Below are 22,928 nucleotides of genomic sequence, written 5' to 3'. Positions count from 1 at the left end.
ACAAGTGAGGAGCGAAAAAGCAGATACACTGTACTTCACAAACATATTCTTCCATATTTTTCCATCAAAATTAAGACTTTTGTGCTTCAAAGGATAGCATAAAGTGAAAAAGCGAACCCACAGAATGGAAAAAGAAATTTGCAAGTGTATATATGATAAGAAGTTTTCAGAATATATACTGAGCCCTTACAACTCAATAAGAAAAAGACAAATTGTCCAATTAAAAAATGGATAAAGGTGACGAATACACAGTTCTCCAAGGAAGACATACAAATGACCAGTAATCACACAAAAAAGATGCTTACTCAATATCGTTATCCACCAAGGAAATGCAAATCAAAACCACATGAGATACCACTTCACATCTGCTTGGATGACTAATTAAAAAGACAGATAATAACAACTGCTGGCAAAGATATGGAGAAACTATAACCCTCACAGGCTGCTGCTGGGAATTTAAAATGGTACAGCCACTGTGGGAAACAGTCTGGCACTTCCTCCAAAAATTAAATACAGAGTTAACATATGACTCAGCAATATTACTCCTACAAAAATACCTAAGAGAAATAATATATATCCACACAAAAACTTGGACACAAATGTTTATAGCAGCAAATTCACAACAGCCTACGTGGAAAGGACCCAAATGTCCATCAACTGATGAATGGATAAATTTGGTATATCCCTGCAAGAATGTATTTAGAAATAAATGAGGTACTGATACATGATACAACATGGATGAATCTTGAAAACATGCTAAATGAAAGGAGCCAATCACAGAAGATTGCATATTGTTTGAAATGTCTAGAATAGGCAAATCTATGGGAAGAGAAAGTAAATTAGTGTTTGTCAGAGCTACGGGATGGGGATGGGGGATAGGCAATGAATGAGGAATTGTCTGTTAATGGGGACAGGGGTGCTGTTTGGAGGGAATGAAGACATTTTAAAATTGTTTCTAGAGCTGGTGGCACAACTCTTTGGATGTACCAAAAACTTTGAATTGTACACTTTAAATGGGTGAACTGAATGGTATGTGAATTACATATCAGTAAAGCTATTATGTTGAAAAATGTGAAAAGCAACACGGTAAAGTAGAAGATGATGCAGAATAATGTAGGGCTTTGGGAGCAGGGAAGAACTTTTTTTTTTTTTTTTTTTTTTTTTTTTTAACAAAGAAGCAAAATCCATTAGCCATGGGAGAAAAAAAACCTTTTAATTGAGATACAATTGACCTAGAATGTTCTGTAAGCTTAAGGTGTACAACACATTGACTTGATATTTATATATTGCAACATGAAGGAAACATTTGATAAATCCAACTATACAAAAATTAAGAACTTCCATCCTTAAAAAGAAACCAAGAGAGGGTGAAAAGTCAAGTCACCATTGGAAGAATGTGATAAATATAATCAACAAAGAATAAGTATCCAGAATACATAAAGAACTCCTATAAATCAATATAAAAAAGACAAATAATTGAATAGAAAAATGTGCAAAAGACCTGGGCAGATACTTCTGAAGAGAGGAAGGAAATCAAAATAGTCATAAACCAATGAAACAAATTTAGTCTCAGCAAGCAGGAAAATAGCAATTAAAACCACAGTTAGCTACCATATCATACTCAACAGACTAGCACAAATGAAAAATGTTTCGCTGTCACAGGAGTTAGTAATGCGAACTGCAGGAACTCTGATACACTGCTGTTTTCTAGGTAAACTGGCCAATAATTTTGGAAAACAGTATGACAATATCGATTAAGGCTAAAGCAGCACACTGCCCAGGGACATACCCTAGGGAAACCATTGCACGTGGGCAGCAGAAGACACAGATGAGAGTGATCCCAGCGGCATCACTTGGAACAGCCCCAAACGGGAACGGATTCCTAAGTGGGAATGGATGGTGGCTGTCATCGGTAGGACGGATACATTATGGTGTAGTCACACAAGAGGGTTTTCAGCAACAAAAACCAAACAGGCGCAGCTATATTCAGTGTGGCTGAGTCCTCCAGATATGAAGGCAGCAAATCAAAGAAGAATATCTACAAGCGTGTTTCTATGGGATTTCAAACCGAGGAAAAAGCCAACCATGTTTCAACACGTATTTCAGTGAGACAACAATAAAGAAAAGCCAGAAGATGATGATGGTGTCAGTCAGAGAAGACATTGGTCACCTTTGGGAAGTGGGGGGAGGGAGTGTGGGGGCAGGGCAGGAGGGACACAGCCTGATTTCTAAAACATGGCTCTTCTCTCAATGGAGAATTGCATAGGTACATCTTGTAACCCCTTCTGCCAGTAAGTCATCTTTTATAATAAACAAAGAAAAAGAATCTGTTCTCAGCAGGAGGCTCCCCTTCCTTGGAATGTGCTTGCAGGTCTGGACGGCATATGGGCGTACGACTCAGAGTCTGATCTTGGAGGAAGAGGTGAACCTGTGGGAGCGGTTCCAGCCTGGAAATGCCTCCATGCCACCTGGGCGTGCCCTGCGGTAGCTGATGCTGCCACTGGAGCGACAGAGGCAATCCTGGCTCACTAGTGTCTGCTCCAGCCCTCTCAGCCTGGCTGTTATCAGCTGCTTTCCATTGTGCTGACCCAGGGGATAACCACATTTGCTTTCATCCAGTCCCTTCCCTGCCCTTTTTCCTACTTCTGAATAAGTGTTTATTTTCTTCTTGAAATGTTTTTTTTTAATTTGAATTCAATTTAGTTAATATATACTATATTGTTAGTTTCAAGGGTAGAATTTAGTGATTGATCAGTTGCATATAAAACCCAGTGCTGGGGCTCCTAGGTGGCCCCGTGGGTTAAGCCTCTGCCTTCGGGCCCAGGTTATGATCTCAGGGTCCTGAGATCCTCAGCAGGGAGCCTGCTTCCCCCTCCCCCCACCCCCGCCCTGCCTGCCTCTCTGCCTACTTGTGATCTCTCTCTCCATCGAATAAATAAAATCTTTAAAAAAAAAACCAAACAAACAACCCAGTGCTGAGGCACCTGGGTGGCTCAGTCAAGGTTAAGGCCCTGCCTTCAGCTCGGGTCATAATCGCAGGGTCCTGGGTTTGAGTCCCGCATCCAGCTCCCTGCTCAGTGAGGAGCCTGCTTCTCCCTCTCCTTCTGCCCCTCCTCCCTACTTGTGCTCTCTCAAATAAGGAAATAAATAAAATCTAAAAAAAAACCAAACAAACCCAAAACCCAACCCCCCCATCCCGTGCTCATTATATCACGTGCTTTCCTTAATGCCCATCATTCAGTTACTCCATACCCCCCGAGTTCCCCTGCAGCAACCCTCAGTTTGTTCCCTAGAGTTAAGAGTCTCTCATGGTTTGCCTTCCTCTCTGTTTTCATCTTATTTTATTTTTCCTTCCCTTCCCCTATGTTCATCTGTTTTGTTTCTTAAATTCCACATATTGTATTCTTACTCCACTGCAGGCCCACAGTAGGGCAGTGAGCAAGGCAGGTTTGGTCCCTACAGTTCACTGAAGGGACGATGCTACGTATCAACTCCCAAATGACGGAAGACTTTCGTGCCCAGGGATGGAGAGGAGAATGTGGGTGTCTGTACACTCGCACTTGTGAAGCCAGGCCCATACCCACAGCCCAGAACGGAAATACTGGAAACCAATGGGAAGTCTTCTAGTCTTGTCTATAAAATATTAATTTTGTGGATATTCTTAAACACTTGGAAGCTTCAGATGTAAAATTTGGTCATTTGGAAGTAGTTTGCGTATGACTAATGTAACTGCTTTTGTTATGCTAAAAATTTCCAATTGCTCTGATGGAAACTTTCAAAGAGGAGCTTCTTTTTTGGGGTGTCATCACTGCTGTGTGCATAAGTAGGATACCTGGTGGGCAAAAATCTCAATGTAGATACAGGAATCTTTGAGGTCCTAAAACAATACGTCAGCAGACTGTTTTCTTCTGAAACACACAGAGAAATGAGTTTTAGCCTTAAACTCATTAGCTCTTCTGTTGTGTTTTTTACAGGCTCCACAGAAATTTTTCTCAGTACGAGAGAGGGGCCACACTGAAGACGGTGTTCTAATGTAAATAAACGTGTCTGTTTGTGGATGTGACCTCATGTGTGACTGTAGCTGATGTGTGAGTAGGGACCCCAAGGAGGAGCTCAGCAGGAGCTCCTCACCCACCAGGGCCCCTACCCTATCAGCAACAGTGGTGGAAAAGCGGTGTCTAAGGGTGGATGTGGGTCTGTGGGAGTTGCTGCACTGAGGGGCTGCAGACCCCCACTGGACGGGGTGTGAGGGACAAGTCTGCCCTTCCTGGGGTGCGGAGCATTTGGTACTGCCACATGACCCCACGTGCCCCTGAGGCCTCTGCCTCATCCTCACGACGGGGGAGGAGCTTCCACCTACCCACCTGCATGACTCTTAGTTCTCTTCACCCCCCAATCCTCCCACTTTGAACTTGAGGCGAGAGCACTGAGAAACAGCTCCTTTGTTTGTGAGTTAGTCATGCAATTACTGATGCAGACTTGTGACTGAAACATGGGGGAGGGGGATTCCTCCAACACAAGACAAACGTGCGAGCTCAGAGAGTGGACTGGCTTCACACAACCTTGAGAAATCAGAGGGGCAGGTGCCATCCCTGGCCTCACACAGGGGCCATATCCAGGGCAGCATGGAAGGACACTCACTATTTCAACCGAATCTCATGTTAGAGAGACTGGGTAGGTCGGTAAAAAGTCAAAACTAGTGGCACGGGTCATGCAGCAAATACTTGCAGTTCCCTGAGAAACAGGCTGTTTGTCAGCCACCGTTTGAGATATGTGTGGGCACACTGGAGGCAGGCCTCATGGGGGAAGGGCAGGGGGTAGGAGCAGTGGGGGAGGGGAGAGACTCGGGGGCTGGCAACGGGATATGTAGTTGGCTTCCCGCACTCTTACCCAGGCTCCTGCTTTGGCTACATCAGACTATGCTGACACATTACTCCTTAGCCCCTTCAGAAAGGAACTTTACTGCTGGCTGACCACCTCCTGGCAAAGGAGTAAGGCCAGCCCTCCTGACTCAGCCCTACCCTGAGCTTCCCATGACCCCCAGTCCCAATCCTTCTTGTGGCCCACATCTGGTACTCCTTCCTGGTCAGCCTTGGATTCCAGGCCCTGCAGGCTCCTAGGGGGGCTCAGCAGACACCACTGGGATGGGAAGGAGAGTTGTCTTCTCCTGGACCCTGGACTAGGCTTGCCCCGCACAGCCCCTCCTGCCAAAACTTTCCTGGGTCCTCAGATTCCAGCCTTTCCTTCTGGCTCTGAGGTACTCTGGGGGAAAATCCCAACCAGAGTCTCTGTGGTAGGAGGAGAGGGGAGGGGAGCCTGTCTGAAGGACATGTCCTTTCTCGGGTCAGACAGATACTTGTCAAAAGCAAACCTCAGAAATTAAAAAAAAAAAAAAAAGCAAACTTCAGTCCCTTTAAATGACAAGCCAGTGCCCACTTCCCTAGAAGGCATTTTTCTGCGATTAACTTAAGTCATGTACCTGCCTGTCTGAATGACCAGCGCCGGGGGCTCTGGGAGCAGACCCGACATCATGTCCCTTGGCGGGGACACTGCAAACATTTGTTCTGTTAATTGGCCGGTGCCTTAACAGGAGGCAGGTCTCCTGCTGGAGGCTTTGTTACCGATTTCCAGGAGGAACTACACATCTCCTGTTCTCTCTTCCCCAAGTTCCAGTCAGCCAAGGCTGCTGATCAAATACTGTGATTTCTGTCTCTCTGGATGGTTGAAAGTGTTTGGTTTCCAGACAAACGTATCCTAGGAACAGAGCCACCTCAGGATCTGATCAGCAGCCTTTGTACCCTGCCACCGGCTCCCGCCATTTGTGCATCTTTCTCGTGTCCCGAGACATCTGACGTCTTGGTTCTTCTTTCATCTTCCTCCCCCCCAGGTTGCATCTTACATCATCTGAATGTTTCAGTATAATTTCAAGCACTTACTGTTAAAACTATGAGGCTGTGGAAGAAAATAACTTTACTGGGCCAACAGCCATTGGCACGCAGCCCCTTTGCAGGCTGCTGGGTAAGGGAGGTGGGGATTTCTGGGGTCGAGTTAGTTCCCCACCCTCCTGTGGAACTCCTGGGTGCTCCTGGTAGGGGGTGGTTTGCAACTCAAGCCAAGCAGGTGCAATGACCTCAAGAGCTGTCCTCCCAGCCTCCAGGGCAGGGACACAGACTGGGCCCCAGTATGAAGGACACACACCTCTGATGGAACATGCAAGCACTTTCCTTCTGGCTCAGCATCCTGCCCTCTACTGGGGGGTGGAGGGGGGGCACTGGGTATGCCCGACAAAGCACCAGCACATCCACAGAGCTGTTCAGGGCCCAGCCCAGATGAGACATTTGGCTCCTGCAGATCAGAGGCCCTCACACAGGCCTATCCTGTGATGGGCTGTACCATGGTTAGCTGAGGCCTGGCCGGGACTGAGCAAGGCATTGAGAACAATCCTGGGGTGAGGAGGAGTCAGCTTAGTTGGGCCACCGTGCCCAGAGATGTGATCAACCATGACTCTGGGTGTTCATGTGATGGTATTTTGCATAGGGTTAACAATTAAATTGGTGGACTCTGCATAAAGCAGATTGCCTTCCAGGATGTGGGTGGGCCTCATTCAGTCAGTTGAAGGCCTGAATAGAACAAAAAGACCAGCCCTCCTTCAACTAAGATGAATTTTCCAGTAGATGGCCTTCAGACTCCCAATAGGAAATTGGCCCCTTCTGGGTCTCTAGGCGGTGAGCCTATCCTTGCAGGTTTAGGTCTTCCCAACCTTTGTTATCATGTGAACCAATGCCTTCTAATAGATTTCTTTACACACACACACACACACACACACACACACACACACACACACACACTACTGGTTGTGTTTCTCTGGAGAACCCTGACTAATACAGTAGGGCTAGGAGGCAGGGCTGACTCTGCCACACCGGAAAGATTTGAAAGCCTCCTTAGGCAGGAATGGCTGAGGCCTAGGGGCGTAGGCTCTTTACAAACTGAACTCCTCTCCCCCAGATGGCCCACAGGGCCTCAGACCTGAGGACAAACTCTAACTTTCTTACTACCCCCAAGGCTCCCACTCCTGCATCTCCACCGCAATGGGAAAGGCACTCATAGCCAGCCAGGCCACAAGCCGGGACATCCTTCTACTCCAACCTCTTTCTCTCTCACCTCCCTCCCAGTCAGTCCCTTGTCCTGTCACATTGACTTTTCCTGAACAGTGCTCAGGTTTGTCCATTCCCCTAAGGCAGCCTTCTGTACCCCTTGGCTGCATGCCTGGAACACCTCCTCACCAGGCTCCCTGCCTCTGGGCTCCCTGCCTCTGGGTCACTCCACCACTGGCCATTCCCACTTTGCCCACACTGTGCGGTCTTTCTAAACGCCAGCCAGACTGTTTCAAGCCCAGGAGTCCTACCTACCGGAGAGAGCCTGGGCTCCCTAACCTGACTTTTGAGGTTTGGCCCCGGTTTGGCTGTAATTCTTTCTCAAACTCAGCTCTTGCTGCTTTTCCCTGTCTCAAGCTTCATACTGGGGGAAAGCATCAGTTGGCTCGTGGTTCCCCATTGTAGATATACACCCTAACCCTTGCCCTAGAAGGCCCTTTCCCTTCCTCTTTGCCTAGCCTATTTCTACTTTCCACTTAATACTCAGCCAAGGATGGCACCCCCTCCAGAGGCCTCCCTGGTTCCTTCCATAGTAGACTCATCACCCCAGTTTACATGTTTCTCTGCTATGAGCTTCCCAAGGGCAGGGACCACATCACAGTCTTCCTGAGTCCCCAGCCTGTAAACCAATCTGGCAAACAGGAGGTGCTCAGCAGGATTTCTTGAATCCACAAAAGACTCAGTTGTTAAAATTTACCAAGCCATTAACAGCCCAGATATAGGAGTCCCAGGTTTTTATAACGAATCCTGAAACGTAACCTTGACCCATAAAATGTGGAGGACAGGACTACCACTTCACTTGGCCTAGAAATGTGAACAAACAGGTGGAGCGACGTTCCAGGCACCCCTTCGTGCTGCTCTTGAGTTTCTGTGTGATTTTGCCTTGAGAGGCCCTTTCTCCAATCACACAGGTCCAAGCCCCTTCTCCAGGGCTGCCCGCTTGGAATGTCCCACTGGCTCCTAGACCCCCCGAACACAACCTGGTCAGTGGGTCAGCCCTAAGCCCACCTGTCCACTGGCTCCTCTGCTAGGTACTGTTCCCAGCCAATCCTGACCAAGGGATAGACTGGGTGCCGTTCAGTGTGAGGTCTCCTGCATTTCTGATTTATAAAAACCATCCCATAGACAGAAGACATGGCACAGTGGAAGCAGCAAAGACAACGAAAGAACCAAGGTTGTGAAAAAAACATTACTCTTTTGTCAAGGCGAGAGTGGCCCACAGCAAGGTGACCATCACCCGCTCCTGCAAAGAAGTTGTCTTCAGAACAGAACTATGCGAACACAGACATAGTCTGCCAGGTGGCTGGACAGTGATCACGAGGTACTTTCAGAATTAGATGGTTTCCAAGGCTTGTTTTCTTTTATTGACTATAAAAGTCATTACACATACAAGAGAGGTAGCAGAGTGAGAGGAACAAAGAGCACATTTTAAATAAAACGGGCCTGAGTCTAAGTGACGGCTCTCTCCTCCTTGGTCTTGGGCAAGTCACAAAGCCTCTCTGACCTCGGTGTCAGCCTCTGCTCAGTCGGGACAGTAATACTCCTTGTCCCGAAGGGCTGTCGTAGGGCTGAATGGGATGAAGTGTCGACAGGTACCCAGTGTGGCAGGCCTGGCCTGGGGCATGGGCTTTCTCCGTGAGTCGTTACCCTGCCCTCTGCTCCCATCCGCTCTCCGGTCTCTTAAAAAGCGTGAGATGCACAAAATCACAATAAACCCCACAAACACTGAATTATAATCAGAGCCCACTGAGTCCCCGTGGAGCTGTAACCAAAGGAAGCCGGCAGATGCCTCTTCCTGGGGTTATTTCTTTCCCCAGCCTTTTAGACAGGCATATTCCAGGGTGCGTCTGGGTTCCTCTTCACTGTTTTTCTAAATTAGCATGTGCGCTCCTGTCGGCATTTCTCACAGGAGAGAAACCCCATTTCCCAGCAGTGGGCTTTGTCTGCCTTTTCCAGAGATCCCTCTCTTCATTAGGTCTTCTTGATACCCGCAACTGTGTACCCTGAGATCCACAAGACTTTTTAAAATGGAATGTTTGTTCCTTTAAAATTGTTAGGAGTGTTTATTGAGACAAGCCTGGCATGTAAATAAGGTCTTCGTGCTGCTGAAATACGGCAGGGACGGAGAAGGGACCAGGCGAGAAGGAAGAGAGGCTGAGGTGGAGACACAGAGAAGAGCAACCCGGAAGAGTGGCAGTCTCCTTTCCTCTGCTGAGGAAGCCAGCTGTCCCCGCCTGTCCCCTGGCAGGGAGCGGACACGCCCTTCGTCTGCAACGTGTGCATGGTGGTGGTGACATCACCAATCCACACGGTGCCGGTCCCTGGGGTCGAAAGACTGGATGCGTGTGAACACGATTCACTTCATTAAAATGACTGGCTGTGACAATCTGGATGTCCACAGGAAAGTGACATTCCACCCATTTGCTTTTAGGGGAAGATCACTTTTAAGCACAAGTTGTCTGATCAGCAGCCTGTGGCCAGTCTGAGGAGAGGCGGAGGGAAGGCAGCAGGGAGCAGGGAGGCTGCATTAAGTATGTCCAGCTGCCACCGCCCTCCCCCACATCTGGTTGGTCAAGTCCTGTGCATCCTGCCAGGGTCACATTGAGCCACTGTCCCCCAGGAGAGGCCCTTCTACGTGCTGGAGGAGCTGCTGGCACATAGTGACAGAGGAAGGCAGGCCCCAGTTCTCATTTAGCAGCTCAGTAATTGGGCTTTTATTTGACATGAGTTAATGCCCACAGCGGCTCTGGTAGAGGCTGGGAAGCTGGCAGCCACTCCATGAATGGTGGCCACCATCATGGTGACCCCATCCTTTTCTCCTGTGCAGGGCCACCTCCATGGTAGCCCTGGCTGGCCTAGGGGGTCTCATCTCTACCTCTACCTCCCAAGAGGCCAGACTTTTGCTTTCCTGGCTTTTTTTCTCACAACATGGTTCAGCTCTTACTCACTCCTTGCTTGTGGATCAACCACCTATTTCGATTAGAACACGAGAATCACTAGTCCAGGCCACATCGCTGGCTCACTGACATCACTGCTCCAGGAAGACACCCTAGAGCAAGCTGGAGTTCTACTTCCATTCTAGCCCAGGCAAGCTTCCTGGAAGGGGGAGCCCACTCTAGCCACTGTGAGCAAGGCACGGGAGGCCCAGCCTTAGGGTAGGTCACCTCACTCAAGGACCAATCCTACCCGTGGTCTCTGGACACACCAGCAAAGGCAGGAGAGAAGCCTCCCACTGTGGCAGGGAGCAGCCTGGGAGACTTGTTTGGGGCCAGCACTGGGTTCGTTCTGGGGAGGAAGGATGGAGTAAATGGGAAATTGCCTAGCTAAACAGATTTATGCTTTTTAACACACTAAGTCAAGAATTATGCGGGATCTGTTGAAACCCTCACAAGAGAGTCAAAGAAATTAGCTGCATTTAACGTCTTCATTTATTCTTTGTCCCTTTGGGTAATTATGCTTAAAAACGATCATTTAGACAATTTTTCATGGGAGGAATCTCTTGCTCACCTCCAGGCTGTGAGTACCACAACCTTCTTATTTCCCAAATTTGATGTGTCCCTAGATTGTTGGGGGTTCATCTTTCAGTATCTTTTTTTTTTTCCAGCCAAGAATACATGGGTGGTCTGTTATCTGAGCCCCTGCCCACCAGAGAATCCTTTCTGTTGTTTCCACACAGGGATTTTCATCTGAGGAGTGCAGAATTACCACTTCAAAACTCTCTAGATGGTCTTCGCTGCCTTCTTGCTTGTTAATGTTGCAGAAATCCCAACACCAGTGGGTTTTCTTTTTTCCTTTACAGGAGACCAGGTTTTTCTTCTCTGCCTGATCACTTCAAATATATTTGAAAAAATTTCTGAAATCCTGAAATTTTAGCAGTTACATTCAGACCTATTTTAGGAATCTTTCCACACAGGGCAATTTAAAAAACAATCTTTCTTCACTCTCTGTGTCCCTTTGATTTGCTCTGGGGTCTTGAAGATGACGGATGGCCAAGAGCTAAACGTTCATCCCTGTCTTCTCTATCTATCATCTTCTCTCACATTATTATTATTATTCTTTACCTTTTTCCTTCCTTTTTCTTCTATGTATTCTGGGAGAGCTTTTTAAGTCTGTTCTCCCGGTGGGGGCATGCTTGTTTGATTTCTGTGTTGTTAATCTTGCCCTCCACTGCTTGAGACACAGAAGGCACTTCGGTGACACTACTCCCCATTCCATAAAGTCTTGCCTTACCTCCTCCAGCTTCCATTTCATTTTTGGCTGTGGCTTAGTCAATTTATAATCCTGTTTTTCATCTCCTCTCAGGGTGCATGTTTTCTTGAATTGAGAGAACACAGTTGCTGTCTACCGGGCTTCTGGTTTCAGTCATCATTTTCCCCTTTCTCTTCACCCTGAGTGAGCTATTCCTCTCCTGGGTGGCAGAAGCCAACTTCCCTTTAATTCTTGTCCAGGCAGGTCTGTCCAGCCTCACCTCCATTCACATTTGTCCCAGCCCTGGCAAGACTGTCCAGATTGTTCATGGTCACTGCCCCAAAATTTCACGACAGGGGGGTGGGGATGCTAGGAGGTGGTGGTTATAGCTTTCCTGGAACCAGTACTTGTGGTTAAACAGTTGAGAGACACCCTTGAAAGTTTGGATATTTGGGTAGAAAGGAGAACTAACAAATTCACTCTGTATATAACGGGGATGCTATGTTGCTGAGCCTCCCTGCGACTGTGCCCACTGCTCCCGGGGTCCCTGGATGGCCTCTTTCAACCCTTTCCCTCACTCTGGGGTATTCTTCCTTTTGCAGCTTTGCACAGATTTCTTCCTCACTCTCCTATTCCTGCCCCCCCCCCCCCACCCATCAGCAAAGATCCGGCTATCAGACGCACCATACCCTCCCTCATGTGTCTCTCATCTAGAGTTCCCGGAACACTGGTTAAGCTTGGAAGGGGAAAATTTAAAAATCTCAGCTACGAGGGCCCACACAGAGCTGGAGATCAAAGGGTTCTCTGCAAAGCCCCACAAGAAAGACCTTGGGTTTGTTATATTTCAATGGAAATATAAATTAATTGGTGAGCCACACAGCATGGATGGGGGAGAGAGGAAGGAGAGGTGGGGGGCAAGAAGGGATGGAGAGAGAGAGGGAGGGAGAGAATGAGGTCTGGGTAGAGACATCAGTGAACTCAGTCTGGCAGAATGAGTGGGGCGCACCTGAGCTCACAGAGGTACTTGCTGACCTCTGGAGACCAGGTCTGCAAGTCAAACCCCTGCAATCAAAATGGGTGGGGCTGGACTAAAAGACAAGGACAAGAGGACATAAAGTTCTCGCAGAATGACAAGTCAACAGGTGTGCCTTCCAGGGGCTCTGATGCACCCCTCCTTCAGCTACAAAGACAAATGCCCCACTCAGACCCTTGCTTCTAATAAGTGGGCCGAGCTCATTGTGTCTGATGATTTTAATTTCCTGGCAAGAAAGCAATTTTACTAGTTTCATTTAGAGGAGATTTTCCAAAGTAGTTTCACTCTGGCTACCTTCATTAATGAGTGATCAAAATGCATCAAAGCAGAAGTAAACACAAGAAGAAGAAAGGCAGAGGACAGGACTTGCCAGGACGAGGGGTCCAAATTTTGAGGTCATTGTGAAGCTCTGCCCTCCCTCATTAGTTTCCCTCATTAGTGTTCAGGCACGGCTCTCCCATGGCACCGGCAAAGGGCGGGGCACCAGTTCACCCACGCTAGGAACCATGGGCGCTTCCCCAGTCCCCAGGATGCTGCCAAGGGCTGGGCCGCAGCTTTCCATAGCTCCATCCCTTGGATTGGATCCTTTGGTGTGGGCACACATCTGGTGAGCCTCCTCTGGGACATATAGCCACGCATACACTCTCTGCTGCTGGAGATGAGCAGTCATCTCCCTCTCCCTCTCCCTGGGTCACTGTGTACATCTGCCGCCCAACTCCCTTAATTTATTTCAGTAAATGTGATGCAATGGTAAGACCTCCTCCCTCTCCTTGGAGGAAAAAAAAAAAATGGCCCAAGTCAGGCCAATGCTTCCCTGTTCAGAAGAGCAGGGCGAGCCTGGAGATGCATGCCAGCCACAGGGGCTGAGGGTGCGGCAGGGGGCTAGAGAGCCAGGGAGCGGCGGACCCCCAGGCTTCTGCTCAGCTCCCTGCTGTGGGCACCCTTAGCACCTTCCATCAGCGGCAAGAGAACTTGAAAGAGATTCCCTATGTGCAGAAGAGCACGGAATCCCTTTCGCTCAGCCTGTGAGGAAGCAGAAAACACTAGCAGGCGGGGGCCCAGAGTCACCATATCTGAGCTGTGGCCGCGCTGACAGCTGCTGAGTTTGTCACACAGATAATTAGATAAACTGCTTGAGCACAGAGATTCAATATGCGGCGTCATTTAGCGGCTGCTGCACGGGGCCTTGATCTTAATTGAAGGCGCAATAGGGGAGAACCTTAAAGAAGTCCCAAATCAACTTCTTCTCGCTCCAGTAATTAAACATTTGACTCCTGATCATCAGCCAAAGTCTCCCAAGCGTTGGCCACAGGCTCCAGGAGGTGGTTTGAAGCAGCCGGGGCCAGTGGCCCCCTTCTTTCCATGTAGGGCCTTGTTAAGCAGCCTCTGCTGGCAAGAAGTGGGGGGGACAGGAGGCTCCGTGTCACCCCCCTCCTCTGCCTTCTTCTGCCCATTCTTTCCTTGTGTTCCCTCAACACCCTTAATGCCCACCACCCCCCTGGCCCGTCACAGAGAACATGTCTTTGAGCAGGGTCCTCCTTATAAATCCCACCCATCCTTTGCTGGTCCTTTGCTGGGACCCTCTGATACATGTGGCACAGAGCACCTCTAGGGCTTTCCATGCTCTCACTTGGGGACCTTGAAAGGTTTGCACATATCCTATTTAACACATAACATCCATTTGTGCATTCATCCGAAATGAATGAACATTTCTGGGTGTTGGGGTTGAAAGATAAATCATATTTCTTTACTCGAAAGGGACCCCCAGTATCATAGGAAGGTTGACAAGCTGACAAGGAGGAGGAAATCCCCTGGCCCTGTGAGTTTAACTCAGGTGAAGAAGGACCCCGGAGATGCTTGACAGCCCCTGGACAGGTCTTTTCCAGCTATAGCACACCCCGGACAGCTTCCTAGGGTGGTGATGAACGGGATGGTGCCTCGAGGCCATCCACTGGTGGGCATGGCAGAATAATCAGAAAGGCAACATGGGATAGTAGTTAGCAGCTCAGACTGCCCATGGTCAGCAAGGCCCCTTTGACCACTGCTCGGACCTCTCTGGCCTTCCTCACTCTGCTTCGGTTATCCTGGGCTCCTTGTTGATCCCTAAACAAGCCGGGAGGGCTCTCACCTCAGGGTCTTTGAACCTGCTACTCCTTCCTCCAGATAGTCAAATAGGTAACTCCCTAACTTCTCAACCTTCTCCAGCTATTGGCTCAGATGCCTCTTCTCCTTTTAGAAACTCTTGCCAACCCCTGTGCCTACTTCATCCTCCTCCATGGCACTTGTCATTGGCTAAGACACTTAATCTCTTACGTACAACAAGAGACTGCATGTGCCATCGGGGCAGGAATCATGTCCATTTCGTGCACTGCTCTATCCCCAGTGCCTGGCACAGACCTGACTCATAGGAGGTGCACATTTGCTGAATGAATGGATGGAAGGGTTAAGGCAGAGTAGTTACCTCCTGAAAAATTCGCTCTTAAGGCCATATAGAAGGTGGGTTTGAAGAAGTATCTGGCCAGGAGCTGGGAGAACATCTAGGGGGTCACAGCGGCCATGCAGGTGAATGATGATGATGGGATGGGCAAACAGGTACAGAAGAGGGGGCAGAGGTAAGAAGTTAAAAGGAAGTAAACCTGGTGCGATTTTATGGTGAGGGGGTTCAGCTGCAAGGAGGCATCAGTCTCTTGGGGTCCGGTCGCCTGGGGTATGAAGAGGTTGCTCTCACTGAGACAGACATTGTGTGAGGAACGAGGGTGTTAAGGACAGAGGGAGTGGAGAGGTGGAGAGTTCATTCAGGACACACTGGATCTGAGGTGGTTGTGGGCCTTTGGGGAGCAGGACCTGTGACTGAAATGTGGACGAGAGGTCGGGATGAAGGTACAGCTGGGTCTTATTTGCATATGAGGCATGGCAGGAATGGTGAGGGGGTGTAAAGGAAAGAGAGGAGGGCTGAGGGGGGCCTGGGGAGAACCCATGTGTAGAAAGCTAGTAGGGAAGGAGGGGCCCACACCACGGATCACAGTAGCACAAGTGGGGGCTGCCCGAAGACTACCCACGGTAGGGCAGGTTCAGCAAGAGAAGGCCTGCAAAGTGCCACCTGGCTGTGACACTGGGGCTACACCAATCTCCCTGGGGATGGGAGGCAGAAGGAACCCTGGTGGGCAGAGTGTGGCAGAGATGGGGCAGAGGAGGCACCCAGCGTGGGTGGCGCCTGGAGTCCGGGGGAGAGAAGGGAGGACACATGGAGGGATGCGGGGCTAGGAGACTCGAGGGGCTAGGAGACACCCGGAGCTGGCCGAGGGGACTGAGGAGGGGCTGGACCTATGGAGGAGGGGTGTCAGGAAAGGGCAGAAGACAACGTGGGGGCCTCAGAGGCTGTGGCGTGTTTACATAAGCAAAATCAATGCGGTGTGAGACTTTCTCAGCTCAGTAACTTATTAGCAACTTTTAATTACTGGAATGTAATTAATTCATCCAAAGTACAGCCATTCTGTGAAGCACATCACACGCACTGCACTGATAACATTCTTGCACTTTTGTGAGGTGCTCACACCAAGACGTTGTCTTGCATAAAACCTAGAGGATATAACGGAAGAACAAACCTTTGTCTGATGCCATGTTTCTCTTGATGGGGGAGCAGGTACCAGAAAGGGGATGAGTGAGCTCCAAGGGCTGCTGCCCTGGGGGCTGCTGGTCAACCTGCTGCTTGGTCCCCCCAGTTCCTTGTGCACTGGTGAGGGAACAATCTACAGGGAAGTCTCTGAAACGGTACAGTCCATGAAGATCCCTGCTGGTCCTTGAGGTCTTGGGGGTGTCTCTGGCTAGAGCAGCCCCCTCATGCTGGCCCAGAGAGTGGGAGTGCTGGGGAATGGAGGTGGCCCTTCCTTGTGGCTATCTATTCCAGGAGATCAGGCCTAGAGTCCTGATCATATGGGTGTCCTCAGGTCCAGCACAGCCTTGGCATCTGGAGGACATTCAATAATGCCTGTGAAGCTGGGTGACTTGGCAGAGAATGGCCACACTCTCCTCTGTGGCGTTCAAAATGAAGGTCAGGAAGGGCACTGAGTACACACAGATTGCTGGGCAGGGCTGGAAGAGCAGCCAAGGTCTCTGGACAGAATGTGGGTGGGGCCAGGAGTAGAGGGCAATTTGAAGAAACTGGAAACAGGAAAGGGGTTTTGGAGAGAAAGTGGAGGCTGGCATAAAAAGCCAGACCTGGTGGAAGGGCCTTCAGATTGGTCTTAGAGGCTCTGCTACTTTGTCCTGGGGCTCAGTGGCCTCTGAGTGAACCTGCGTTCCTATTCCTTCCTCACTGGGGAGAGAGTGGTCTGGTGTTGGGACATCCAGAGGACCTGTCAGTTTGGGACGACTGAGCCAGGTTTTTGGGAGTTGTTCCCAACTGGGCTTCTTGCTGACCTAGAGGGCAGGCCCCCACTGAAGAGCTCCCAGACCTTTCTCACCGATCAAGGCTCCTAAGCCTTCCATCTCTGCACCAAGAGGTGTCCAGGGGAGAAGAAGAAAGTGGCCGCATCTGTCGTGAACATGCCTTGCTGGGATGAGCAGCCCCAGAGCCGTGGCTTCTTCTCAAGGGCAGGCTGCAGAGGCAGGGCCTGAGTAACCTGGACTAGGTACCAGCCCTCTCTGGGCCCCAGGGTCCCTGTCTGGGGAATGAGGAAGTTGGACTGGTTCATCAGACAGTCAGCTTGGGCGCAAACACCCTAGCCTGGTGTGCAGGCCTTTCTCAGCTCACTTTCCCCAAGTGTCCGCTTTACCCAGTGTGAACCCACATTCCCCATGATCTGCATTTTAGGCCCTTGCTCTTCTCTGAGTCTGCAGGAACCCCATGCCTGCCTTGCTAAGGACCACCCTCCTGCCCTCACTCACCCTGGGAGATGCCCCTTACTCTCTCTTCCCTGGACATGCCCCTTCTCACCCTCTGGCAGATGAATCCCTCCCTGAGGCTCAAGTGGCAGTTCCCAGGAGGCTTTCATGCATTCCAGAACTTCCTCTAGACTCAGAATTAGGGGCTATTGGAACTCCTTCAGCATCTCTACTGACCTGCCAGGTGAACCTAAATGACTTGTTACATCTCTTTCTAAAACAGCAAGGCAGCTAGAGGTGAGTTTAGTTTGCCCATTTGGAGATCCAGTTCTAGCCACTCATTCCATAAACATGGAGAACCAGTGATCATTCCTCTCTTCGCTCACAGGCGCACCCGCCCCGGCCCCCACCAAGTTCTTAGCTCATACACAGTGCTGTCCAGGGGCAAGCATCTTAAGTCCTCTCGCATTTGCCTCTTGCATTTGCCTCTCAAATTTGCCTCTCTGCTATGTCACCATGTTTGCAACGGCATCCCCGTGGTCCTGAGCAGCAGCTGACCCTGCTTAGAGAAGTGAGCTCATCACGGGCCAGCCGCTGCTCAGTTCATGCCCACGGCAGCCTAGCTGTGAGGCAGGCACCGCTGTCATTCCTGTTCTATGGATGGGGTAAGTGAGGCACAGAGAGCTCACGTGCCCTGACCAAGGAAGTGTGGTATGGCCCACGATGGACCTCAGGCCATGCCTTTGAGCCTGTGCCACCCCCACTCCCCCACCCCTCGCAAGGCCTGTTCCCGCCTACTCCCGCCTACAAGGCTCACTCAGGCCTCAGCACCTCCCTGGCTGTGGGGACCTGCTCCAACTGACCGAGGGGGAAACCAAAGCCTGGGCCCCCAGTGGGGAGATGTGAGTAGCACTCACTCTCTTGCAGGGCAGGAAAGACTTGCGGAAGTATGGAAATGGCCTGAAGGTGAGACACTTAATTTCAGTTCTGAAGCAGTAACATTCAAAGTACCATCAGGAACAACAATAGAAGAAGCCTCTTTGGCAGCAAGACCTATCTGTTCTGCCTTGCCACAAAAGGCTGGTTTTTTTTCTTTGTTTGTTTGTATATATATATATATATATTTTTAATTTTTAATAAACATATAATGTATTATTAGCCCCAGGAGTACAGGTCTGTGAATTGCCAGGTTTACACACTTCACAGCACTCACCATATCACACACTCTCCCCAATGTCCATAACCCCACCCCCCTCTCCCCTCCCCCTGCCACCCTCAGTTTGTTTTGTGACATTAAGATTCTCTTATAGTTTGTCTCCCTCCCGATCCCACCTTGTTTCATTTATTCAAAAGGCTGGGTTTTTATTCCCTGTGTGGTAACACTTAAAAAAAAGGTTTGTTAGTGAGCCTGTAGTGTGTTTCATTTTTTGGTTAAAAACGGAAATTATTTCCTCTGATTTCATGAGCCTGGAAACTTGTCTCTGAAGCATCAAAGTGCCCCCCCAAAAACACCACGCAGGACGAGGAATCTTCAGATCCGTTTAGAACTTTAGCCCTAACAGGCCCCTTTCTTCCATAATTTCATGGTTTATTTGGAAAACTGCCCAACTATGACACTGTATCATCTGGGATAATACAAGCCCGGTGTAGTGAGTGACGGCTGAAAGCAAGCTTGTCTTCTCAAACAGCACAGGAGATACTGCGTGAATTCCAAACGGAGACAGAAAAACAATTTTAAAAGTGCCAACCAGTATACAAATAGGAACCCCATGTCATGAGGTAACTTTGCAAACACAAAGCCTATGAGGAGTTAGAGTTACAGAGAATTCCACCCACTGTCTTGGTATTCTCTGGTGGTATCTGGTGCTGAGAACTCCACTTTAACAACAACAACTCTTTAATTTGGCCACAGGCAGAAAGAGATCTGACAATCCTACATCTCTCTGTCCCCCTGATTTTCGGCAGGGGACACCCTGCTTGGGCTGTCAGGAGAGCTGGTATCAAAAGCTGCAAAGATGAGCTGAAGCAATGATTTGAGTTCAGTGTTGCTTTACTCACATGCTAATAATCCCTAAATGATGTTATATTTCATTCCACATTCACGAGGAATTCCATTGCCATAGCAACCGCAATGTGATACCAGAAGTTTTCCTGAAACTGGGGCTTAGAATATCGCCTCTCCTCCCTTGCAGAGCAAGAGGGCTGTGGTCTCCACATAGCCCTCCAGAGAATCACCTTCCCTGCTCCGCCAACAGCCCAGGCCCCAGCCACAGAGAGGGTGTTCCGAGCTGCGGCCCCTTGAGTCCACCACCATGTCCCCCCCACCATCTCTACACACCTGGCCCCGTGAGGAGTGTGTCCTCATAGTGACTTCTGGGGTACAAATGAAACCTGAGAATGAAGTCAGAACTTTTCTTTAGAAAAAGTCTGGTAGGAAAAGAGAATGAACATGGATGAATTTAGAATTACTATTTGCATGAAAAAAAGAAGGTATTTTTCAGTTTCCTCTATCAATAACTCCCTGGAAGTAGGGACAAAAGACAAACCACCATCCGTGGAGCTGAAGAGGGGATTAAATACTCTACTGCTATCTCGGGGTGGGGCTGTAGAATATTGTCCTTTACTGCCTCTTCCCTTCTAAGACCTCTGCTCCCCAGCCCCTATTACTGTGTCCTCTTGTTCCCCATTGGAACCATGGCTCTGGGGCAGGTGGGGTGGTGCCCACCCGAAGCCCCCTGCCTGCCCTCCATCCCTGCCAAGCCCCTGCGGTCAGTGAACAGGGCTTCACTGTTTGCTGGGCACTCCTGGTGGGGATGCTGGAGGACAGAGGCAGGCGGGCCTTCCCGCTTCCTGGGACGGGAGCCAATCTGAGCAGGAGATGGTGAGGACTCCTCCATGGCGTCCAGACCCACGGAGCTGGGTCTGCAGAAACGGGAGCCCTGGTTCCTGTTGGGCATCTCAGCATGAGGACCTGACCCTCAGCTTCTTCATTCCTGACTCCACCTACCCAGAAGCCATGTGGGCCCCACACCTGCTGGGCAGGGCACTTGTTCCTGCCTCTGCCTTCCCCGCATGACCTGTGCCTCTCTGCTCCAGGCCCGAGGCCATGCTGGATTAAAACAGGATGACAGGGGTCACTAATACACCACACTGTGATGTGCCTGGCACATGGGTGTCTGTGTAGCCTCTCATTTACTTTCCTCCATACTGCCAATAGCCCCTTTCACAGCAGAGGAAAAGGCCCAGAGAAGTGGAGTGATGTGCCCAAGGTCACACAGCTGGGAAGTGGCAGAGCCAGAAGGCACCCTTAGGTTTCTCTGGGAGCTGGTGGGGACTGCTGTCCACAGCACGGGCATTCATAAAATCCGTATAAAACCTCAATGAATCAGAAGGATTTGGTGGATGAATTCAATCAGCATGAAGCAGAACCAAGCCCTGATCCACGTGCACCGGCGGCCCCCATCCTCCCCGGCTCTTGCCCACCCTCCCTTGCCGAGGCAGCTTTCATGGGTTGTTTTTCCCTTGCATGAAATGAGAAATGCTGTTTGAATAACCGATGGTGAGGGAGGCTGGGCGCACTCTGAAGCAGAAATAAAAACCTTTAGAAAGATGCAATTTGGGGGATATTGGAAACTGGAGAACGGAACATCAGTCTATAAAATTCAACACGGCCAATGAAGCTGGAGCAGCTGGTCAAGTGTTTTAGCGCGCACAGGGCCGGGGTTCAGCGGGCATGAGGCTGGGCAGGGTTTTCAGACCAGGAACATTTTTCCTGGGCTCATTTGGCCTCATTTCCATAATGTGCCTCATGACTCCTGCAGCACTTCAGCGTGAGTGTCAGAAGCACAGCTGTGAACGTGTCCAAAGCTACTTCTACTCAGAGGGGAAGCCCGACCTGCCAGAGCTTTGCCTTCTCCAGGACACCTTCCCCCCTGACCTCGACTTCTGCTGCCACAGCCCAGACAGGATGGGAAAGCGGCCCTTCATGTGTCTGCAGGTAGGTTGGGGGGTGGCTGTAGGTGGCCAATAGACCTGTGCTCCCTTGCGGAGAACTCCCTGACATCCCAGCCATAGCACCATGAGCTCGGGTCCCATTAGGGAGAGCCTGAGCCCTGCCCCTCCGCTCTGGGTGCCCAGGCCCAGGCGGCTCTGACGCACCTCTCCATCACTGTTGTAGGCACTTGGTGGCTTCCATCCCTTCTTTTCCCCTCCCTGTCCTACCCCAAAGGTCTGCCTAGATTCTGCTCTCCAAGGCCCCCCTGCCAAAGGCAGGGGGGTCTCTGGAGGTGGACATACACAGAACATGCCTCATTGAAATGTTGCTGTTGCTACCCGGCTGAGGCTCCTGTCTTCCTCTACTGCCTTTACACATCCAACCTGCAGACTCAGCACCCTGGCATGAGAATATCCATCCCCAAAACCAAAAGCATAGGTGCAAGGAGGTATCTTCCTACCTTTAAGGAAACAGTCCTTGCTGTGGACAATGACAATATTCCTCTCCAGCAGGCAGGCGGCTCGGTGGAGTTCACAGTGATTCTCATAAAACCTCCCATCGGAGCCACACACGGGCATGTAGCTGGGCCTGCATGCCTCCAGGCACCGGCATTCAGGCTCCCCGGTCTCTCTGCTGAGCATGCATCTGCTCCCGCGGCTGCAGAACTTCTTCCCACAGGAGGCTGGCAGCCCATCAGAAAGTCCTGCTGAACACAAACACAGAGGGTCAGCTGCAAGCATTTGGGGAGGGTGGTCAAGGGCTTCCTTTGTGGTTCCATTTGCCAGTGAAGCCAAGGGCTTGGGGTCTGGGGTGCCCAAAAGAGTCTTTGCCCTACTAACAGGAGGTGGTCACAGGTGCCAAAAGCAGTGCCCAGCTGTACAGGGTTCAGGTTTTATGGCTCACACCAACCATCTCAGGCACACCCACCCTGGAAGGGAAGAGTAAACAGGGGACCACATGGAGGTAGCAAAGAACCAATGGATCATGCCAAGTGAGAGGAGGATGGCTTGCCTTTTGAGCCATGGCTCCCGTAATTGCACTGGAGGGAATGACCTGATGGGAGGAGGAGTTCTGTACAGGGGCAGGATGGGAAGGGTAAGGATGCCAGGAGTGATTCTAGGAGACACAGAGTGCCAAGCAGAGCAAGTGTGGTCAGATATGTGGGGCAGGCAGTGGGAAAAACGGCAGAGTCTAGGGAGTCAGTGTGGAGTAAGAAAGGAGAAAGCAATACTCTTAAATGTTCAGGATGGGGTCAGCCATGGCAGGGAGGCTTCAGCTTGACCTTTGTCTCTGGGTGAGAATGTGGTTCTCCAGAATACACACCACCAGCAGTGGGACCAGTAGGCTTTCTCTACCGCCCAGCACTTTCTAGCACAAAGCAGGAAGTCACAGCTGTGGCAGGAAGGCTGAGACCTGGGGAATGGCTGCTGCCATGCTGCTGGGTGTCCCCTGCACCCAACACACGTGTCCAGTGGTGTGAGGCAGTGGTGCCCAGAGCTCACACTCCCATGTGGGCAGGCCGGGAGAGCATCTTATTGCTGGAAGTGCCCACTTACACGAAAGGCCAAGCAAGGACCCCCAAAATGACATTCCATTCCACCAGAGGAATTCAGAAAATGAGAGGTTTGCCATGCAGCATTAATGGCAGCAAACACAAGTTGAGAATAGGAAAAGGATATCGAAATACAAATAATTAAATCATGGATGCAGATTTTACGGCCATGGAAGTCTTTGC

The 22,928-nt window shown here is 50.1% G+C and overlaps 1 protein-coding gene across 1 annotated transcript in view; it reads right to left on the bottom strand.

Annotated features, from left to right (window-relative positions):
• Window positions 1-22,928, bottom strand: part of LOC111141174 (follistatin like 4) — a 401,642-nt gene that overhangs the window by 188,961 nt on the left and 189,753 nt on the right. The window contains exon 3 of the mRNA XM_022493544.1: window positions 21,654-21,896. Within this exon, the coding sequence (XP_022349252.1) occupies window positions 21,654-21,896 (243 nt within the window). The remainder of the gene's footprint in view (window positions 1-21,653; window positions 21,897-22,928) is intronic.

Source organism: Enhydra lutris, unplaced genomic scaffold, assembly GCF_002288905.1.
Source record: "Enhydra lutris kenyoni isolate GAN:26980312 unplaced genomic scaffold, ASM228890v2 scaffoldscaffold5, whole genome shotgun sequence".
Taxonomy (NCBI): domain Eukaryota; kingdom Metazoa; phylum Chordata; class Mammalia; order Carnivora; family Mustelidae; genus Enhydra; species Enhydra lutris.
This window is presented reverse-complemented; position numbering and strand designations above follow the sequence as displayed.